At 35.5% G+C, this 21116-nt stretch overlaps 2 protein-coding genes across 3 annotated transcripts in view; both read right to left on the minus strand.

Annotated features, from left to right (window-relative positions):
- LOC111453187 overlaps positions 1–19395 on the minus strand; it is a 26732-nt gene extending 7337 nt beyond the window's left edge. Inside the window, exons 1-23 of one of the 2 annotated variants that reach the window (XM_023094178.1) lie at positions 18917–19391; positions 18718–18799; positions 15561–17788; positions 14007–14121; positions 12708–13541; positions 11817–12102; positions 11279–11742; positions 10969–11116; positions 10764–10885; positions 7791–8449; positions 7547–7658; positions 7325–7441; positions 6979–7073; positions 6101–6249; positions 4413–4468; positions 4126–4339; positions 2503–2919; positions 2155–2432; positions 1885–1970; positions 1704–1784; positions 1303–1561; positions 778–1185; positions 578–674 (exon numbers count right to left, since the gene is read on the minus strand). In XM_023094178.1, coding sequence (XP_022949946.1) covers positions 578–674; positions 778–1185; positions 1303–1561; positions 1704–1784; positions 1885–1970; positions 2155–2432; positions 2503–2919; positions 4126–4339; positions 4413–4468; positions 6101–6249; positions 6979–7073; positions 7325–7441; positions 7547–7658; positions 7791–8449; positions 10764–10885; positions 10969–11116; positions 11279–11742; positions 11817–12102; positions 12708–13541; positions 14007–14121; positions 15561–17788; positions 18718–18799; positions 18917–19200 — 7591 coding nt within the window. In that variant the 5' untranslated portion in view covers positions 19201–19391. Of the gene's footprint in view, positions 1–577; positions 675–777; positions 1186–1302; positions 1562–1703; positions 1785–1884; positions 1971–2154; positions 2433–2502; positions 2920–4125; positions 4340–4412; positions 4469–6100; positions 6250–6978; positions 7074–7324; positions 7442–7546; positions 7659–7790; positions 8450–10763; positions 10886–10968; positions 11117–11278; positions 11743–11816; positions 12103–12707; positions 13542–14006; positions 14122–15560; positions 17789–18717; positions 18800–18916 lie in introns of both variants that reach the window. The other variant, XM_023094179.1, reaches the window with a different exon arrangement.
- A 1088-nt stretch (positions 19396–20483) lies between these two features.
- LOC111453819 (mitochondrial pyruvate carrier 1) overlaps positions 20484–21116 on the minus strand; it is a 2261-nt gene continuing 1628 nt past the window's right edge. The window contains exon 5 of the mRNA XM_023095068.1: positions 20484–20706. Coding sequence (XP_022950836.1) covers positions 20667–20706 — 40 coding nt within the window. The 3' untranslated portion in view covers positions 20484–20666. The remainder of the gene's footprint in view (positions 20707–21116) is intronic.

A 21116-nucleotide genomic window follows, 5' to 3' on the forward strand; every position in this document is an offset into this window, starting at 1 on the left:
TTTTTTTTTTTTTTTTTTTTCTTTTGAAGGTAACAAACATGTATATTTTGGAGGCCAAAATATTTCTTTTTTTAAAAAAGGAAAGGACGAATAGAGCAATGAGAAACTGAATTAGAGTGGATCACGGTAGCAAGGCCACACTGTCACTTATAATAATATGTCACATATTTAAGGTGTATGCAAAGTATTCAACCTAATACTGTATTGAAATTATGTTACAAGGCGGCCATACGACTCATCCATCACGAGGAAAAATGGAAGATTTTAATTTTTGTTTGTACAAGATACAAATTTCTCACAATTCACGAAATTCAAATAAAATTAAAGATTTAAATGCTGACAAGAGGATTATTTAGAAGAGGCAAATGTCTAATTTTCGTTTTCTGAATCTAATTTAACCTAGCTAAAAAGTCATTGGAAATACACAGAAAGCAGGGAAGTTCTCCCTAAAAAAAAAAAAAATCTTAATCTTTCCTTCACAGCATTGATAGTAATCAGCAACAAAACCAATATCACCGAGGTAAAAATATAAATCACAGAGATGTAGACCTTGAAAGAAAAAATAGTTTACACATACCGTTAATTTGGACTACAAGTTCATGCGGAAGAGTCAGATCATCCCAGACATAGTCAGCGCTACATAGAGATCCTAGAACCTCCGGCTCCACAACATCCTGTAAAATTATCGTGTCATTAATAGAAAAGAATACTAAAATACATCGTAGTTCATATCCATCCACTAATTGATGAGAGAGGAAAATGGAAGAACAGAACAACCTTCTGATAGAATGTAACAGAAAAATCGCGCAGACAATTCTCAATCCTGTATGGAAGGTTGGTATTTGGTGGTTTATGGAAGTGTAAACTTAATGTTGAACCTTCTTCCACCACATGAACTGCAGCAAATTCAATCATACTAGTGCCTTCCAAAGCTTCTTGGTTGGGCTGCTTTTTGAATTTGAGGTAAAATCGTCCCAATGAAGCAATGCATATTGGACCAGACCAACTCAAATCAGAGTCAGTAAGGTGGAACTGAATAAATTTTAAGGAATCGTCCATAGATTTTGAATGCTTCTTCACAAAATTTTCAATTAGACTGTATCCTCTAGGCTTCTGGATTCCATCCTGCAGTTTTAGTGTTGCTTTCTGTTTACTGTCGACTTGGATTGTGCTTCGTTCATCATTCTTCATGTAGGATTAAAAAGAGCAACAAAGGAGAAGAAAAAGTTTAAATACATAAAAGCAGCAGTGACCAGGGTGCTGAAGAAAAGGTTGCTTACAATTGAAGAACGAATTACAAACCTGTAAATAACACTGACGGACAGTAATATTTTCTTTTGATTCATTAATCACCACATATCGCGGGACTACAGTAACAAGTTGGGACGGCAATACCACATTTCTCAACAGTGATCCCAATGAAACACCAAGTTTGATACAAAATACTACGCCATCTTCTTGAGTTTGCAAGTTTAATTCTGTGAAGCCAGATAGAGCATCCAAGTCAAGTAGAGATTCAGATGTATCATTTTCTGAAAACTGTACAAACACCTTTTTGGACCTGTAAGATGTTACGACAATGTCAATAAATAAATTCGAAATTTAGAATATTAAATTTTGTTGATGTGAGACAAGGAAATAAAAAAGAAAAGAGTTACAAAGAAAAAAAAAATCATTTATTTCCGAGTGTTGATTCATCTTACTTTAAGAACCATGAACAACTGCAGTGTGGAGGCAAACTAATTCCTAAATTCGGAGGACAGAAACCATTCTTTTCTACATCCCTGCATACATCCATGGCTTTCATTTGTTACAAAATAGGCCAAAGATATGCGTAGGCTGTAAAAGAACGCATAAGCATTCATGAACCATTCTAAGATGCACCTGTAAAGGGTCTTCTTATTTGAAGCAAGAAAATGCAGCATCAAATTTGTGTCATTCTTCAGGGCATACGGTGTAAAAACGGTTACCTGCAATTCAAAGTGCATTAGGCCACCTGCCGATCAAAATGCATTAGGTTTCCTATATAAGGCATAATAAAGTTGACAGTTTCTTAGTTGGAGTTAGAGGTGTTGCAAATTTGATCACTAAACAAGTAGTAATGAAACGTGTGTTTTATTCTTTAAAGACAGTAAAATGTGAAATTAACATAACCTCTAATATGCCTCTGTAGCCACGAGCCAATCTTAAGGAAGCGAAGTACTTTCCACCACCAAAATCAAGATCGATGTCTACGGATTGGACTTTCCCTTTCTGCTTCATTAGCTTCTTCACAAAATCGCCGCTACTCACCGATTTGCAAGTTGAATTTAATGCAGTTAATGTAACAGAAAAGAAAATTATCGCAGGGTTCACATAGAAATCAGCTGTTGATTCGGATGATATAGTTGCCCTGGTTCCAATATGTGAATTCTCATTTATGGTACTAGTTTCTGCAATAAGATCAGATGATAAGTTAAATCATTTAAAACTATCCAAATGGAAAACCAATTTCAAATTTACCTGTCTCACTTAAAAGCACTTGTATCTCTGAATACAAGGAATTGGACACTCGTACAGTAGGAAGAAGAAAAATCTGTTTTTGCACCAGCAAATCAGATGAACGGCTATTATCAACCCTATGCCCAGATTCATCAGGCCGCAGTATTTGGACATCCTTACCAATGCACTGAATCAGAAAGTGCAAGTAGTTTTCACGTCCATCATCAACTAACAGCTTACAACTCGCTGTGCTAAAGGAGTACTTCTCCGATCCAACCAGTAAAGCCTTTCTGACTTTGTAGCTTAACTTATCAAAAGTTCCAGACAAATGCACTGCCTTTTCACCTTTAAAATCATCTGACCACTCAACTGACCTTGAGTTCTTAAAATTCATCAATTTATCAGTCAGCACTGGTCTAAAAGAAAGAAGGAAGTTTCCTGAAATGTTTTGAACCCATCAATTTCAGAACAAGATAACATGAAGGGGAATCAAAATGTAATGCACTCTAATACAATTAACTAAAACCTATGTAAAATTGGATGGTTTCTAATAACGAGAACAGGTTTCACATACATAAGCTCTGGTCCAGCATGTTTTAATCTTCTATTCAATTAGGTAAAAAAGAGAGAAGAAATCCCTTTTTATTTGTGCTATTAAGTACTTACAATTAGCAAACAAAGTATGAAGGCACGAATATTAAGGCTATAAGGACTCTAGTTCATCATCTCTCACACAGGATCAGGAGGGAATAGAAAAAATCCAACAAGAAGATTTCCTATTTAGAACTGTCAAAATTCTTCTTCAGTTCAGAAAGCTGTGCCTGGTACTTTAAACCCAAAAAATATCACTAGCTAAAAGAGCAACAAGGAGTCTCTTATTTGCTGGTTTTTATCCAAGCCATGCAAATTTGGAGGACATGTAATAACATGAATTGTTTAAGGGATTTTATGATATTTGTTAAACATTTAGTAATTTAGAAATTTCGAAACTATCTGGTTATACCCTAGAAAGAATAGGTTTGATTGACATGCAACACAGGTGGTTTCTAGTGTTTTTTTTTTCAACTTTATTGGTTAAGTATACTTGATACACTAGGTTGAGTGCCATTGGAATAAAGCAGCCCTTGCTACGTCTGGAATTTAGCTAGTTATAGCAGTCCCTTACATATGTAAACACACTAATGTTTCTCTAATCAAGAATATGAGTATACTTTTCTCCTCCTACCAAATGTTCTGCAAATAGACACGGAAAAAAGGCAGAAGCAAGTACTCATGAAGCACATAGTGAATTAGTTAGCTTTAGAAAATAAACTAAGTGTACATTCACATTCTTCTTGAATCACTGGCTTTTGGAATTCCAAAATCCAATAAACCTAAAAATTTAATCCTAGAACTTTACACCCAAATTCATTTCGATCATTCTTGAGCCCTCCTAATGTGAAAGACAGTCTTTCATTTCGTGCACTTGAAATCACCATAAGTTAGTTGAAGTTTTTTTTCTTTTTTTAATTTTTTTATTTTGACATGTACATAGAAAGGAGAGGTAGCAAATGAGACAGCATAATGGTGAAAAACTATCTTGTAATACAATCCTCTATTTCACAAAGAAAGACTGGCCATATTTAGATTAGGCTTATCACATACCAACACTTAGAGACATTAATGCCTTTCTCGATCCACCAGAAGAATTCAAAGCATCAAACATTGCCATTGAATCATCAATCACATCTCCAGGTTTTAGCAAAACAGAAGCACATTCATCTTCTTTTGGTTGTTTTCGTCGAAATCGAAGTTCCATGGTTAGACCACTTTCATTGTGTATTCTCGTCAGAGGGGAAACCACAATTGACAAACCATCCTGCAAAACAGAGGGAAAATCAAGAATCGCGAACCCAATTAAAACAATTTGTTCACAAAGTGATAAAAATTACCTCATGATGCTGTGAAATGTCAACCACAAAAAGCGGTCCTGGATAAGTTTTTGAATCTATAAAAGAAATGAAAAGTGTATGTGAATATCCTTAGCGGCAACTCGAAAGATTTGCCTCAATTGGCAAAAAATTGAGGAAAGGAAAACCAATAATCAGACAGAATCTATAAAATCATAAATTTCTTTCATTCTTTTCTCATCTATTGTGTGGAGTAAATGGTGCCATATCCAGTTCGTCCTAATTTATAGCCTATCAATTTTAATAATGTATCTTTCATCTTTTAAGAGGCATGCAACTGGAGGGTTTTCTTTTGGGTCTTGGCACGTCAATAGAGTTTGTTCTTGGAAAAGAAGACATGCAACGGAGGATTTGTCTGCGTGGATTACTTCTCCTCATAATACATTGGGTGAAGTAGTAAGGAACAAAAATATTTCAATCCAAGGGAGTTCCAGGACCTCCCGTTGGAAAAATTATAATGTTAAAAAAGAGAAGAAGTTGAACCCCATGTGATGACCAAAAAACCTATCATAACATTGTAACGTCTTGAAAAATTCTATGGTTCCTTTCATTCTAGGTAGTCCAGAAAAATCCCTTGATGAAATGCATCCAAAGGGTCTTCTTTCCTTTTCAAGATGAAATGCACTTAAGGGTCGGTCTTCTTTTCCCTTTTGAAAGAATGAAAGGATGACCCAAAGAGTGAGTGACAGTAGACTTGAAAAAACTGTTGACCAATGAGAAGCGATAGTGCTGCTAATATTCCCTCCAGGACTGCTTTCATGTAGCTGCACAAGATAAAATATGGCTTCGTGCCTCGGCACTTTTCTTGCAAAGAGAGCACCAATGAGGAGATACAGCTATGTAAGGCACGCTTGTCTTGGGTATTGATGGCTCGGTGACTAAACTCTCAAAGAAAGAACTTAATTTTATTTAGGTAATGGTCCATCCAGATTAGTTCATAAATGAGGAAATTAGAGGAAATTCCTTTTCTTGCCAAGTCCAGCGAAAGAGGTTTTGTAGAGAATGCTCCCTTGCTGTCCGGTTTTCAAATCTAAGCATCTAGTAACGAAGGCAAAAGGATGGTAGATAGGCAGTCCATAAACTCAGTCCATTCACCAACCTCTTTCAGATAGGTCTTATTTTCGCCCGTTTCGGTCTTCCAAGTATCCTTTCCTGATGCATGTTTAAATATGGATATGGAAATAATGAGGGGAAAACAATATATCACAGGCTCATTCAATAACCACCTATCAAACAAGAAAGATGCGGAAGCATCATTGCCAAACTTGCAACCTACAAGCTCATGAGGGCTTGCTGCTTCAAAATGGATTTCCAAGGCCTATGGGCAGTAGACAGAGGCCATACCAGGTTTGTTATTATGAGATGAGGAACCATACTTCGCATCCATTGCCTTTCTCCATAAAGCATCGTTTTCTTTGTAATATTGCCAAAGCTATTAGGCTAGGAGAGCTTTGTTTTTGTCTTTCATCCTATGAAATCTGAGAATTGTCAATACTTCATAGTTATGTTATCTATGTTTCTATTTATTTTCTTATTTGTAATGAATTCTTGTATAAGAACACCTAGATTGTATCTTCTTGAAATATACAGAATATTATATTTATCTGGAAACACTATAATAAGCAAACAAGTCAATTACCAGTAATGGAAACGAAGAAAATTGAGGATACCTTTCACAGATTTTATACGTGTTCTCCAAGCAAACGTTTGAGCTTGTAACTCGCAAATATGGATAGGAGTAGTAAAATTTTCAGTTTCACTTAGTTGAAATGAAATAACTGATCCACTCTCAAGAGGTTGGTCTGGTGATCCTGGTTGCCTTGCAAACAGAAATACCCTCGGGATAATTTTATCTCAAACAATAATGAACAAACAAAATAATTTATTTATCTACATGAGCTATTGGAAAAAAGATTCCTCACGAGACAGGTAGCTGACAACTAACCATATATTGAACTATTATAAGTCAAATACATACTAGCCGTCCATGCAGCATCACATGCACAGCTATTTCTGTAATGTAATAATTGGATCTTCTTTTTTTATTTTTTCTTACTAACCTTTTCAGAGGTAGATAATTGTTTTCAAAATGCTGACTGCAGTCGTTTAATATTAACACACAAGAAATGCTGTTGTTACTATTTGGTTCCTGCCATGGCTACCAGAGGATTTTTAAAGTGCCTTGAGTTGCTTGTTATTTTTTGAATTCTTTAATAAAATCCTTTCCAACATCCTTTTCCTTCCCACAGGCGTTACGATTTTGAAATCACCATTAAACCTCAAAACTTAAACTTAAAACTTATGGAAAATTCAATCTTTCTATATTTTTCAACACTTCCCCCCGGTTGGACACAAATATAATACAAGGTTCAATACATAAACTATTACGATGAAAATGAGGAAACAACAATTTGAATCCATGAATTTATATTTGGATGCCATGTTAAATCAACGTTAGATCCAGAATTTTAAATAAATAGGTCAGAACAAAAATTCAAGTGCAAGTATATAAGAGCCAAGATGTATAAATATATGCAGATTAAAGTACCTCAGAGAAATGAAAGTAGACTGAAATCTTCCTATCGTCAGACTCTGCTTGTTGTGGAAATGACAGAGAAGGTTGACCCCAAACCGGTTTTCCACCTGTCATGTAAATGCAGCTACGGACATATGAGAAAACTTACCATTCATTGGTCAAAGAAGAAAATATAGGTCAGTCTATTCTTTGTATTTGTGTAGATTTGCACTTAATTTTGGTCTATCAATGATTATATCGTTTCTTCCCTCCAATTGGATCTAGTAAATTCCCCATTAAACGAGAATTTCTGCAAGTTCTACCCCATCAATCATCTTATTAAATTTCTTCATAACAAATAGCATCTTGAAAAGCAAACCTTGCAACAATTTGGACGAATAATAGAGCTTTTCACTGCATACGGTCCAGCCAAGTCTAGTTTCCCAACAACAAAGAGAATTACATCCAGCGAGGTCTCATTTAAGGATATGTCCAACTACCAATATACCACAAAAATATATCAGTGAGATGCGTCATGAAGAGTCAATAAACTGCTTAAATTTAACGATTGCCACTGTTTCCTATAAGAAAAGGACAATACCTCCTCCATTCTACAATAGATATGCACAGGAACCCCATGCAAAATTGTTCTACTGCTTTTAGCACTGAAACGGTAATAAAGGCAAAAGTCAACTGGGTTGAGAATCCCTTGCCTGCAATACAAATTCAAGAAATACTTATGAGAAGGAATCAAAACTAAATTTAGGGGAATGGCCAAAAGATAAATCTTTAAATGGATGGGCATCAAAGGTAGCTGCATACTTCCACTCAGCACAAATACTCACCATAAATTTCTTTGCGCGTCAAAATAATGTAATTCAGCATTGGATGTGCAAAGAACCCTGGTTTTATTTGATAATATTTGTAGGGTCAGTTTTGTATTACTGAGGCAACCACGAATGATAGGCAATATTTCATCCGTATCAGATATGTCATGAACGATGGTGAGAGATATATAAATTGAAATATCGATTCTTGGAAACAACCCATCAGTTTCAGATATTCTCTCATCCATGTGAGAATTTTGTTCACGACTGGTTTCAGGGGTCCCAGTAAGATAATGGTTCATATTCGCAGCACCATGAACTGTAGGAAAGTCATGGATAATTTTAAACTTAAACGGATTTCCAGGTTTTCTGACAAACTTTGGAACCCCATCAATAAAGGCAATACCACAGTCATTGTTCTTGTTCACTAGATAAAAAGTTCTTTTAGCAAACTGGTTGAATGGTTCCCAGCTCGTATCATCTTGACCTCCAGGCATCCAAGAAAATATTCTCCATAGAGTCATATCCCTATCATCAGTGCCAGATATGTTTACAACTCCAGATCCAGGACAACAGTTCAATCTTAATTGTTTGCCTGCAGCATTCTTTGCATACAATGATATCAAAGAGAACCACAATGCTGGCGAGGACCATCTCCTCTGTTTTCTGTATTCAACCTGCACGAATAGTGATATGCCAAGTCGAGGGAATAAATATCATTGTGGTCTCTCAAGTGAAAAGGGAAGTCATAAAACACAAATCCATAAGTAAATAAAAAAATGAGTCCTACGTTGATTTATCATTTATGCCAGAATATTTTACTTGTTTCCCTCACAGTTTAAGCCTTCATATAACAGAAGATTATGAGAGAACTATCAAATGATATTCTGTTCACTAAGCTCATACAACACTCATAAGAAAGCTCATAAAAAAAGAGGGGAGATGAGATACGCCCATGATCCACTTCCTTCATAGGGTTCTGAAACCTTTAGCCGCAAGAACCATGTCTAGGAAAGACCAATCAACCGTGTCAAAGGATTTTTCAATGTCCAGCTTCACAACAATGCCCCTTTTTTCTCTCTTCCTTTCATCTATAAGCTCATTTGCAATCAATGATGCATCAGAGATCTGACGAGCACAAGGCCATTTGGTTTTCACTAACTATAGATGGAAGGACCATCTTAAACATTCAGAAATGACTCTATCAAGGATTTTGTATAATCCGGTGGCGAGGCTTAAACGAGCATTTATGAGTCCATTCTTGAAAAATTCATGGAACACCCTCAATATGTCGTTCTTATGGATGTGCCAAAACTTTCTTGTTCAATGAAGAGGAACTTCAGAACTAGGGATTATTGTGCCAAGATAGTATTCCAAACTAGCGATGGAAAAACCAGGAGGCTTGTTTGTATTATGTAGAGTGCTTCAAATAAATGGAAAAGTCTGATTCAATATCTTCCTTTGTAAGAATACTGGCCCCCTCAAGTGAAACGATTTCAAGAATGGAATTTTTCCTTATTTTAGTGGCCATCATCCTATGAAAAAAAAAAACAGGTATTTGAGTCACCCTCGTTGAGTCAAATCAACTTATATTTTTGTCTCCAAAGAACTTCCTCTTTTGCAGCAATGGAGAGCAATTGGGATTTGAGGCTACTTTGTTGAGCTCTTTGAATAGGAAAGCCTTCTCCTGTTTCCTCAAGATTATTCAGCAAACTAATTTAAGCCATTGTGACACACCCAAAAGTGGATTCGTTCCACACTTTAAGAAGCTCTTTTAAACTGCTTAAGATACAAAAAAGACACTCTAGGTCACGAGTTAATACTTAAAAAGTTAACATAATAGTAGATATGTATACCAATGCTAGTTGGACTAGAGAATTAACAGGTCGGAGATCCTCATTTGGATGTTGCTCTTATGTTTGGGGCAACTTAACCACTTGGAAAAGTAAAAAGCTAGTAGTTGTAGCAAGAATCTGTGTACAAGCTGAATATTGAGCTTAGCTCTGAAAATTTGTGAAGGAATGTCGATTCATAAGCTTTTACCAGCACTAAAGATAGAAACTCGGAGTTAACATAGCAAAGAATCTCATGAATCATGATGGGGTGAAGCATATAAAGATAAATTATCATTTTGTATTTGAGAAGGTTAATGTAGTATAGTGAAACTAAACTACATTCCATCTCGCCATCTCATTGTTGATATTCTCACCCAAGCATTACCACGACAATCATTGATGAATTCCACTCCAAACTTGGCTTGAATACAACCCAGCTTGGAGGGAGTTTAGTATATCGTATAATTATGTTTACACTACATATTAGTTCTTTAATCTTTTAATTATTATTTAATTTCCTTTCCTTTTATAATTAGTTTTCCTTGGTTGAAATTTCACTTGTATTATAATTGTTGAATAAGAAAACTAATTTCTCCAAAAGCACCAATATGTTGTCTTTTATTGTAATTTTATATTCTTATATATATAGATAGATCGAGCGAGAGAGAGAGACAAACAAACACACACACGTGACTTTTAGTTTACAAAATACAGCGAGTATACTCTCAATATTGAGTTACAGATCTTACATTAATGTTTCTTTTATATTTCATCCACTTGGAGGAAACAATTTCTTACGATGCTACTTAATCAGTGAAATGAGCTATTCAATGAAAATAAAGAAGTAATAAAGTTAGTACTACTGTAAGAAGCATATTTTTCACGAGAAAGAAAACTCTACCTTTCTGAAAAAGGTGGTCCAACCATTTCAACAGTCATGTTAGCTAATAGCTAGGCACTAAATCCCAAGAGCTCTCATCCTAGACTAGAACATCTTATAGACGTCGTATAAGGACATGGCTCAATGAAAACTATATGCGATAACTAGCATCAAGTAAAAAGAAGGTTAAGTAAAAGGGATGTAGTTCTAATCTTAATAACGAAGAAAAGAAAAGGCTTGCCAACATTGATGAAGCAAATAGATGCACAGAATTACCCTGAATAATGCCCGGTCTCCCACAAGAGAATAGTGCAATACACCAGCCAAGTTGTACTCGTCACTACCTTCTACACTGATGTACATGTGCTGATGGACATCTTGAATTGAAACAATCGCTCCTTTATAGTTCATGGAAATAATTAGCTCAAGATAACAAACAAATTGTACATTGTCAGTAAGAAACCTTCAAATGATAAAATACCATCAGGAACGAGAGCTACCACATGAGTGGCAAATGTATCTGTGGTATTAGCATCAACTTCCTGATTACCGGACCACTGCCTTTGATGCTCCTTTGTCTTTTCCTTGTCATACGGTCCAGAAAATGATGAAACAGCTAACAAGATCATCTGAGGCAATAAAAAAAAAGTATACATAATTAAATTATGTAATGAAGCAAAAGAGAAATAAAAAATGGACCCAAGTAGATGCCTAAAACTAAAACGTGGTGGCTTTAGCAGTAAAGAGAAAAAAGGTGTTGGCAAAGCTTCTTTAAGAAATGTAGGACTCACCTGTATTTCAGAATGGGACAAGGTGAGATCCAACCCTGACAAAGAGCCTTTGCCAGCCCAAGCTTTACTTAATAAGCCTATTTGATCACTACACGTCACCTCAATTGACAAGTAAGCGACTAAGTTCTTCAATAAATAATGCTGACAGCTAAAACAAGACGGCTCAGTGACATGACTATTTCCAGAATTTTTTTTATGAGAAACCGGATGTTTCGAACTACTTGCATCATTATCTGTCTGAACTCCCTTCGTATGTTGAGTACTTGCAGCAAGTTCTCCAGCTACAAGGTGGGAAGACAAATTGGAAGAAAAATGAGGGATTTGAATGTTGTTTGGTAGGGTCTCCTCAACTTGTTGGCAGAGAATTGACAAGTGAGAAAGATTAATTTCAAATTCTTTCCTATTATCAGCCAATTGAAATTTTAAATTGGCATCAACTTCAATCACAAATTCCCAAATCAGACCTGCAGAAAAGGGCCAATATTGAAGTAGGGATACAGATATTATTAAAATAGAACCCAAAGAGAACATGATATACCAGATTCATGTTTGACGACAAGAATAAGCGGAATGTTAGAGACATTGAGGATAAAAACTTCCAAAAGTTTTCCTTTGACTCTTAAAAAAGATTCGGTAGTCTCGTCAACAACATTTTCAGTAGCACTTTTCTCGAATCTCGTAATTTCCATAATTTCTTGAGCCTTCTTATCTTGATGATCAGGAAATTGCAACACAGACAAAAGACTCCCTATGGCATGACGGTATTTATTGAAACAATTGATAAAGAATGCCAAAGTCAATGGTTCCAGGAAAAGAAGACCGCCCTGTCAATTAGCACAATGTTTGAACCAAATTAGAAGGCAATTGTTTGAACTTGGTAATTTTCAAGATGCAACAGCACAGTAGTACTTATTCATTGCTTTCTTGATAAATTACTTGACAGTTCGGAATAATACTTGTAGTATATCAAAGCATCCTTCCATTTCTGGACAATAAACAAAATTTCCATTGAACTGATGAAAAAAAAAGATACAGATACAAATCCCAGTGGGAAAAACAGAAAAAGAACCAAAAAAGACAAACAATTAGAAGGGAGTTATAAAGGCCTCCTAATTCATACAAATATTCTGCAAAGGAAAGCCAGAAAAAAGTTTGGAAAGAGAACAAACATTTGTATAATCAGTAACAGCATCTTCCGTATTTTATTAGACTCCCATAAGACAGAGTACCTATCCTTTTTTTCAACAGACATTGTACCTCTCGTCAATAATGTTATTACCATAAAAGGGATGATGTTTGTTACCAAAACTAACCACAGTTGAGTAAATTCAACTGGAAATGACAAAAATAACTGTATGAATCCAAACAACTCAAAGACGCAACTAAAAGAAGGGGAAGTTAGACTCTTTATGCTGCATAGAACAATCACCTGAATCTTCCAAAAGATGGTCTGAAAATCTCCACCAATAGAGAGAGATGATGAAATTTTACTCAGTTGATGTGCTCCAACTAAGATGTCATACACTGAGCACCTTGTTACGAGAATCCTACCAATTTCAATGTTCACAAGCAACTGAAAATTTGAAAATGGTGACGTGGAAAAAATGTCCAGAGCCTGAACAAAGCCAGACTGTTCACCTGACCCCCCAGAATTAACTGCCATGTCAGAATCCTCCACGTTCAATTCATTATTTCTAGAAATATAACTGTTGCGAATATTCCTCAACCCTTCTGAAGATGAGCCATTATGTGAACTCAAAAATGTGGCAAGCATGAAATGAGAAAGAGAAATCTGATGATAGAAGTACACATGGCAATTAAGTAATTGTGTCCGCAGAGATTTGAATACAGATTCGTCCGTATCACTTTCGCGATACCTAAATATAACTGAATTGATATTAGAGATATCAGTAAGAATATCAACTTTATCCTCTTCACATGTTACCTTGACTCTTCCCTGATCAACAGAAATCCAAATTCCACAATCAGGGGAATTCATCTCTACCATTTTCTGGCTATTTGAAAAGATCTTATAACTGTTGAAAGTGTCACTCGTCCGAGAATTATGAAGAATGACATCCATCCGCTTGATTATAAAGGTCCCATGAATCATAGAACTAGTACGACAACTTATTGAAGCTTCTTTCACATGTACAAACTTTGGCATGGGCTTCTTGAGAATGATATTTTGATTCATAAATTTCTGGGAGCCCCAACTGGTAGAGCCTAGATAAGAAATTGCAGCGGACAAATGTCCTATAACCTGACAGAAATAACTCTTCAGATAAGAAAATGAAGACTGAAAGACGTAAATCCAATCAACAAAAATTGCAAGATTCTGCTTCAGAAACTTCAAACAATCTGTAGGTAGAATTTTGAGAGTCCGGAAGAAAATAGATTTGACAAGAGTTAAACTTTGTTTATTGAACCAAAGCATAATATTAAAGAATTAAAAAACCAAAGGATAATGTGAATTACACAAGATCAGGACTGTAATGAGCTTACAGTTTACAGATTTTTTTTTTTCTTCAGTTTACATCAATAGATGTTTCAGCCAAAATTACATGCTCGACATGTAGAGAACTAGATGAAGTTGTAGCTCATCAACTTAATAGAATCCGAATCCCCTTATACCAGAAACACTGCACATTATGTAATTGTCGTGTCTACAAAAATAAAGGCGTCAACACAAAAATCCCATATTTAGAGTCACAAAGACTGCACTTACCTTCATGATAAGATATAAATCCTCCATATATGATAAAGCAGTGAAACCTGTGGTTTTACAGTCAAAAGCTATTGAGAAAGCATTGACATCCTCACTAAATGAGTGAACAGATTTCCTGCACGAATATTCCATTCACAATAAACTTAATTTATTAAAAAATAAAATAAAATATCTGGGAAAATGTATGAAGACGGCACCTTTCCAATTATTTTTTATTTTTTATTCTTTTCCTTGGGGGTGGGGGTGGAATCTACTGGCAGGCTCATACGAAAATATTTAACTGATATTTTAAATGAAACAGGAAAAGAATGCGGGCATTAAAAATAAAGTACAACAGAATTTTCATATCAAAAGACTGCAAAACATTTGTTTTGAAACTTTCATGTTAAATCAGATGTCAACCGTGCATCCTAACTGCATTGCATTTCAGTGGTACATAGGATGAATGCACCAGGCCTTGCTTGCATTCTTCTATTAGAAACCGTCTACCATATGTTTGCATACTGATTTGCTATCTAAGTGCCTGTCACTTAGTTCCTCTTATCTCACGTTGAACACAGATTATCCCCAGCCCTCAAACTGACAGAAATTCCACGAATAACTAACCATGGTAAGAAATTCCTAACATGAAGCAAATCAACTATCATAATTTTAAAAATAATTGTAGGATATTTTAGTTTTTTTTTCTTTGTTATGAGAAAACAGTAAATTAAATATAATAATTTCTAAAAAAACAGGAACATGTTTGGTAACCATTTCTTGTTTCTTGTTCTATGAAAATTGGTTTCAAAATTAAATATCCAAAAAAAATTATGTACTATTTATTTTTAGATATTCATTATGCATTTTAGAGTAATAAATGATAAAATAATACTTCTATTTATGTTTGGAAAAAAAAAAATCTGGAAACAAGAAACTCGTTAGTCCAAAATTTCTACACAATTTTGAAAACATTTCTTAAAAATGAAAAACAAGAAAAGGAAACAATTATCAAACGCTTTTGTTTCTTGAAAACCAAAAATAGGAATGTTACCCAAACGACCCCTTATTTTCTGTTTTAGTCGTGCGAAAAGTAGCCATCATTGAAGAAAACAAATATCCTCTCATATTGCAATTCTATCATTAATGAATAGAAGTTTTGTTTCCTTGTTAGAAAGACCGTGTGAGAAGTTTTCATCTCATTTTTACTGCTCATTAACATAATTATGCTATCTTGTAACGAGTAGAATATGATGACTTGAAGAAAATCAACAAGAAATCTTGCTCAAAGAAAGAAAAAAACACTATACACCCTCACCAAATCTAAGGGGGTGATATATCTTCATTAGGTTGAACCATTATATGTGTCTGGGTGTATGCATAAACCAACACTCACAAAAATGAAACTTGGCATCTGTGTGGTATGAGTTTTTAGAACATACATTCAAGGAAGCAAATAGATATTTTGTATTGTTATTAGAGCACTTTTCATTGAGAAGCCTTATTAAATACATACTCTATAGAGAGAGAATCGCCACAATTTTATATAGGAAAGTATTAAGAAAATAGCCATACCTGACAATTGGTGATAAGATCAGCATTGGATTAAAAATGAATATTTGGTTCTGTTGTTTCTCGTCCGAATTTACTATATATGCTTTTAACCCTTTAGCTTGTAGGTAGAACCAGAAGGAAACCAATCCTTGAGATGCATACTTTTCGTCACCAATTGTTGAAATACGAGGTTCTTTCAAAGAGAGATATTCCACTTCTTTATCATCGGCTTCAGAGGACTCCTCCATTAGAAATATCCAATCAGAATTGGAAGCCGGGCAAACAGCAATTTCAACTTCATGTATATCAAGTGCAACGAGTGAATCACCCTTTTGAGCTCTCTCACTTGAGATTACGTAGTCAACATTGAAGTCCTTTTCAAGTGCCATTTGGATGTGAGAACCACCTACGTGCATTGCAACTTGAATGTGTTTTAGTGGTAGCTTCTTAAGCAATGGAGTCATCAATTGACTAGCACAGTTCTCATATTTATTATTCACACAGACTTCTCTATCATCTGCAGTAACTGTTGGTGCATGCAAAGAAACTTCAGGCCTTTGCTCATCCTCAGTCCAACAATAAGCACGTTGTCGCATGGATTGAAGGAGCAAAGATGCTGATAATAGAGATGAATATCCCAAAGCTAAATTCAGCTTACCTAGAGCCAAATTGCATTTCCATAATGAATTATTTGAGTTCTCACGCACTGATTCTGTCAATGAGCTATTGATTTCACAAAGAAACCAAGGATTATCTGAATACTTGATCCCACTTTCTTCAAGATTCATGCATACAGAATTCCATCTCAACCACATCCCCTCCAAATATTTAACTATGAACGGATTGCAATCAACTTCACCAAGGTCAGCGATATCTGTTTCACGACCATCAGAAGGAAGAAAGATCCGAGTAGGTTCACCCCAAATAATAGATTTAAGATTATTTTCTGTTTTCACGTCATACTCCCCTAGCAGATCACTGGAACGGACACTACTAACAGAAGCCTCCACAGAAGGTAAGGAAGTAACATTGAATTGATCACAGGATATGAGCAAAGACTGTTCACAAAGGTCTACCATGTACATGGCTAACAGTGCATCAAAGGAAAAATGGAAAGAAATTAAGGAGGAGGATGGGATCCCAAACTTCGATTTGAGGTTTTCAATTGTCGGAGGTTGAATTTCATGCGTGGGATAAATAGACACTAACAGTTCTCCAATATTCAACATAAAGCAAAACTGTGAATTTGAATTTTGTGATACAATTTCTAAACATCCATCAATTTTCTGTGGTCGAGTCAAGATTCTAACTATGTATCCATCTATGAAACAAAATATACTGCAAACCATTTTCCAAATGCATAAAAGCATTGAAAAGATCTGACAAAATAATTTTAACTGGAAGAAGCTAAATGTTTCCTTTTTCTCTTCTACACATTTAACATTCTTGATGGCTCTATATCGTGCTATTTTCCGTGCCTGTGCAATGAATTCAATTGGTAACTTCTCCTCAATATCCAGGATTGACATCCAATGTTTCTTGAAAGAATTGAAGAGTTTTCTGTCCCAAGAAATCTTATCAGTGAATTTTTTCATCAAATTGTCCACAGGATATCCAGTTAATAGTAGTAAAAGTTCATAGGCATTGATATACTGTATCCACAGCATGACAATAGTGACAAGATGATGTAATGACACCCCTGGTGATGAAGTAATGTGGCTAATTCTTCGAGCAGCTAGTTTCCATAGTTGCCTACCATTTCGAGCAAACTTGTATTCTTTTGATGACATTCCATTTAATACTGAATATATTGAAACCGCAACTGGATAAACTGAAAGACCTAATTCTGGAATTCTAAGATTCACGTCAACAAGCTGTAGATCATGCAATTTGCAGCAACTGAATATTACTTCTAAATTCAAGATTCTACTGATCTGAGCTTCCCTCTTCAACACAATCTCAAGATCATTGGCAGTGATGATAAGGCAGCTATGTGCTATTGGTTTAAACATTGCATGTATGAGCTCATAAAGACATCCATTATTTCTGTTTTCAGATTTGGCACTTAGGCGCTTTATGCTCAACGAACATTCAAAGACATTGTTAAAGATTGGGAACTCCAGTACCAAGTTAATATTATACATCTGTAGACAACCACGATTGAGTAGTAGATTTCTAGAAGCTATTTTCAACCGATATCTTGGTGGTGGGTCCAGAAAACTCTTCATGATATCATGCAAAGTAACACCCTGAAACACATTCAATAACCTCAGAACTGATAGCTAGGATGAGGCACTAGGCTCAAGTGGTAAACAACTTTTTCTGGTCAACAAAAGTAATGGAAGAGCAAACTATTTGAAATTCAAGATGATGGTTCATGATTAAAAAAATAGTAATCGAGAAAAAGGGATACAACAGAAAGGAGGATCAAATTTAAATATATTTTTGATAGCACAACTTGAAAACTGTCTTGAATTGAGGAACTAAGAAAACTTTACTCCTCGGCAATTTTGAAAAGTATGAAAATAGCATTCACATTTTGCATTTGGCCGAATCCAAAATTTGAAAAATGATAAAGTGAGAGAACAAAAAGAGTATTACATTTCATGATAAAAAGAATGCAGAGTTCAAATTTCCAGAAAACCTCAATCCACGTTTTCAAAACCTTGAAATACTGAATTTGTAAAGATTACATTAAAAGGATAAATTCATATATTTTCTTACCTGGATAACTGTTTTTTTTTTTTAAATCATTTTCAGAAACAGGCCAATCAAAAACAAATTTAGAGTAGTCATAGAATCCCTTGTTCCCAAGAAGATAAAAGTGAAAATAGATTGGATATCAAACAACTGGTTTTAGCAACTCAACCGGATACCTCGCCCGCCCGTACGCTAATATTTCTTCTAAAGTTATTCCCAACTTGATAGAAATTGAATGACACGAAATCCAAACTTCTTAAGTCATATAGAAACTCGTAACCAATAAGCAACCAAATGAAGCAAAGAATACTCTTCACCATTAAACATGTTTTAGTTAAAGAGAAGACTAAGATCGACGATGTGTCAAAACTAAGCTTGTAAGGAGCAAAAAGTCAGTATCCACACTACGTAAAACGAAATTTGCATCACAATTCAATGTCTAAATTTGTCCGAAAATGGAAAAAGAAAATGGCATCACCTCCGGATCGATAGCAGATAGATTCTTCCTCAAAGTTTCAGAAAAGATATTGGATTCCCGTTTACCTCTCGAAATCTCCTCCCTGTTAAATTCCCCACAGAGTAAATACGAAGTAACCACCCACGCTCGATAGAAACCATGAATTTAGCAGCATCTACAATTTAGATCATCCCATAAACAACGACACCAATTGACTAACCTGATAGATACCGTAACATGGACGTCATGTACTGTGATCTCGAAGGCCGGGAAGGGCCAGTATGTGACCACAACGCTCAAGTGGTCGATGGTCACCTCTTTGAAGGACATGCTTATGGCGGTCTCCTCAATTAGATCATTGAGAGCCGAAACGTTAAAATGGAGTTTGTGGGCAACGATGGTGGAACGAGTAAGCCCCCAATTCATCCGAACGTCCGAGTCTTCGGGCAGCCATGGCTGCAGCAGAGACACCAGCCTCCGCAAAATCAAATTGTACAAACCCATAGCTAATGCTGCTGGAACACTATGAAGACGATGATGATGCGTAATCGCAATTCTTCCATTTACGGAAGGATTCCTATCTCGAAATCTAGATTGGGAGGGCGAGATTGTTAGGAAGATTGAGCTTATAGAAGAAGCGTGAAGTTGCCAACAGAAACGGCGGGTAATGTCAAACAGACTAAACCAGAACAATGCAAAGAACCGGAGATGAGCCTCACTTGATTGTCATCTACAGTTCTTTTGTGCACGTGTCCCCCGCCAGTTTTTATCCAATTTCTAAAATATATCAAAAAGTATATTCATTTTTTTTAGATAAAATAATGGGTCAATTAAATCTTCAAAATTAATAATTAATAATTGTATCAATTTAAATTAAAGTTTGCCGGAATTAAATAAAGAATCATAAATTAAATTACATATTGGTTAACTATAATTAGTAAGAATCACTTTACCTAGGAAGACAAATAATTTGCACGAAAGAAGGAAAGACAATGAAATGTGAGACCAAATTTTCGAGCCTATAATTTACATAGGAAGACAATGTGAGACCAAATTTTTGAGCCTATAATTTACATAGGAAGACAATGTGAGATAAAGAATATTTTGCACGAAGGAAGGAAAGATAATAAAATGTGAGACTAAATTTTTGAAGGAGAGAAACTGTAAGAACACGTATAAGTTAAGGACTACTGCATTCTTATTCCATTCAATTACTAACTCTTTCTTCAACTGATATGGTGGACGTCATAAAACCAAACTACTTTAGAACACCAAACTACTTTAGAACACCAAGCATATGTAGCATTTCTAAAAGAACATAAATGTATGCCAGTATATGTAAAAAACAAGCTTTTGTCCCAGGAACTAAACGAGAATAGGCTTGTTTCTGAACTTTGAACACTGCCCAATGATTATACAGAGCTCATGAGCTCATGACAATGAAGGATCCTGTACAAATTAGAGATACCTCCTTTCCTTTTTTTTTTTTTTTTTTTCCTCCATATTACACATCCAAGCTTCACTAACAGTAGCCATATACTTGAACTCGAGGAACAATGACCCTCCTTTTCAGCCATGCTCGATATAAACCGTCTCAAAATAGCGTCCATTGCTTACTACCGCAATCCCTTGTTTACAAATGCTGGTGATCAACCATTCCATCTTAACAAATTCCAACTGTTCCATACAACTACACATTTAGTAATTAAACCTTAATATCCAACGCCTTTACCGAGGATTATAAGGTACTCATGTACTGCATTCTTGTATTTGTTGTTTACTCAGAATTGGAAAGTCTAAAATATTTATTGCTTCTCGGGAGAAAATTCCCAATTCCATTTTGGCGTTACTGAAGTAGCTTTCTCACATATTTTCAAATAACATACACAACGATTATCAATGGGTCAATTACAACCTTCAGAAAATCATGACACGAACACAAAAGGATAATTACTTTGCCCAAAATCAGGCTACTGAGATGCAGCTTCGTCTTTCTTCTCTGACAAGTACCTATTGCAATGGAACTTGTGTCAGAAACAGGCTAATTACTTCGCCCAAAAGAAACGAAAAAACTATCACCCACAATTTACATGCACATACTCAAGAAGTTAATGTACATGCTAATACTAAATAGTCTTCAGTCTAATAGTGTCAAAATAAAGGAACTATCAGTGCGACAAGAAACAAATTTTTTTGATAATTTATTGTCAGAAAGCATGGTACAAATACCGGCCAATAGAATCTTTTGCTCACTTCCCTCTATGTCATCAATACAACAAGTTCCCAACAACCAATGCCAGATGATAACTTAAAAAGGAAATGAATTGATGGTGAAGATAACAATACACCTCATATTTCTTTCATACCCCCCCCCCCCCCCCCCCCCCCCCCCCCCCCCCCCCCCCCCCCCCCCCCCCCCC

This window comes from Cucurbita moschata, unplaced genomic scaffold (assembly GCF_002738365.1).
Source record: "Cucurbita moschata cultivar Rifu unplaced genomic scaffold, Cmos_1.0 Cmo_Scf00015, whole genome shotgun sequence".
NCBI lineage: Eukaryota > Viridiplantae > Streptophyta > Magnoliopsida > Cucurbitales > Cucurbitaceae > Cucurbita > Cucurbita moschata.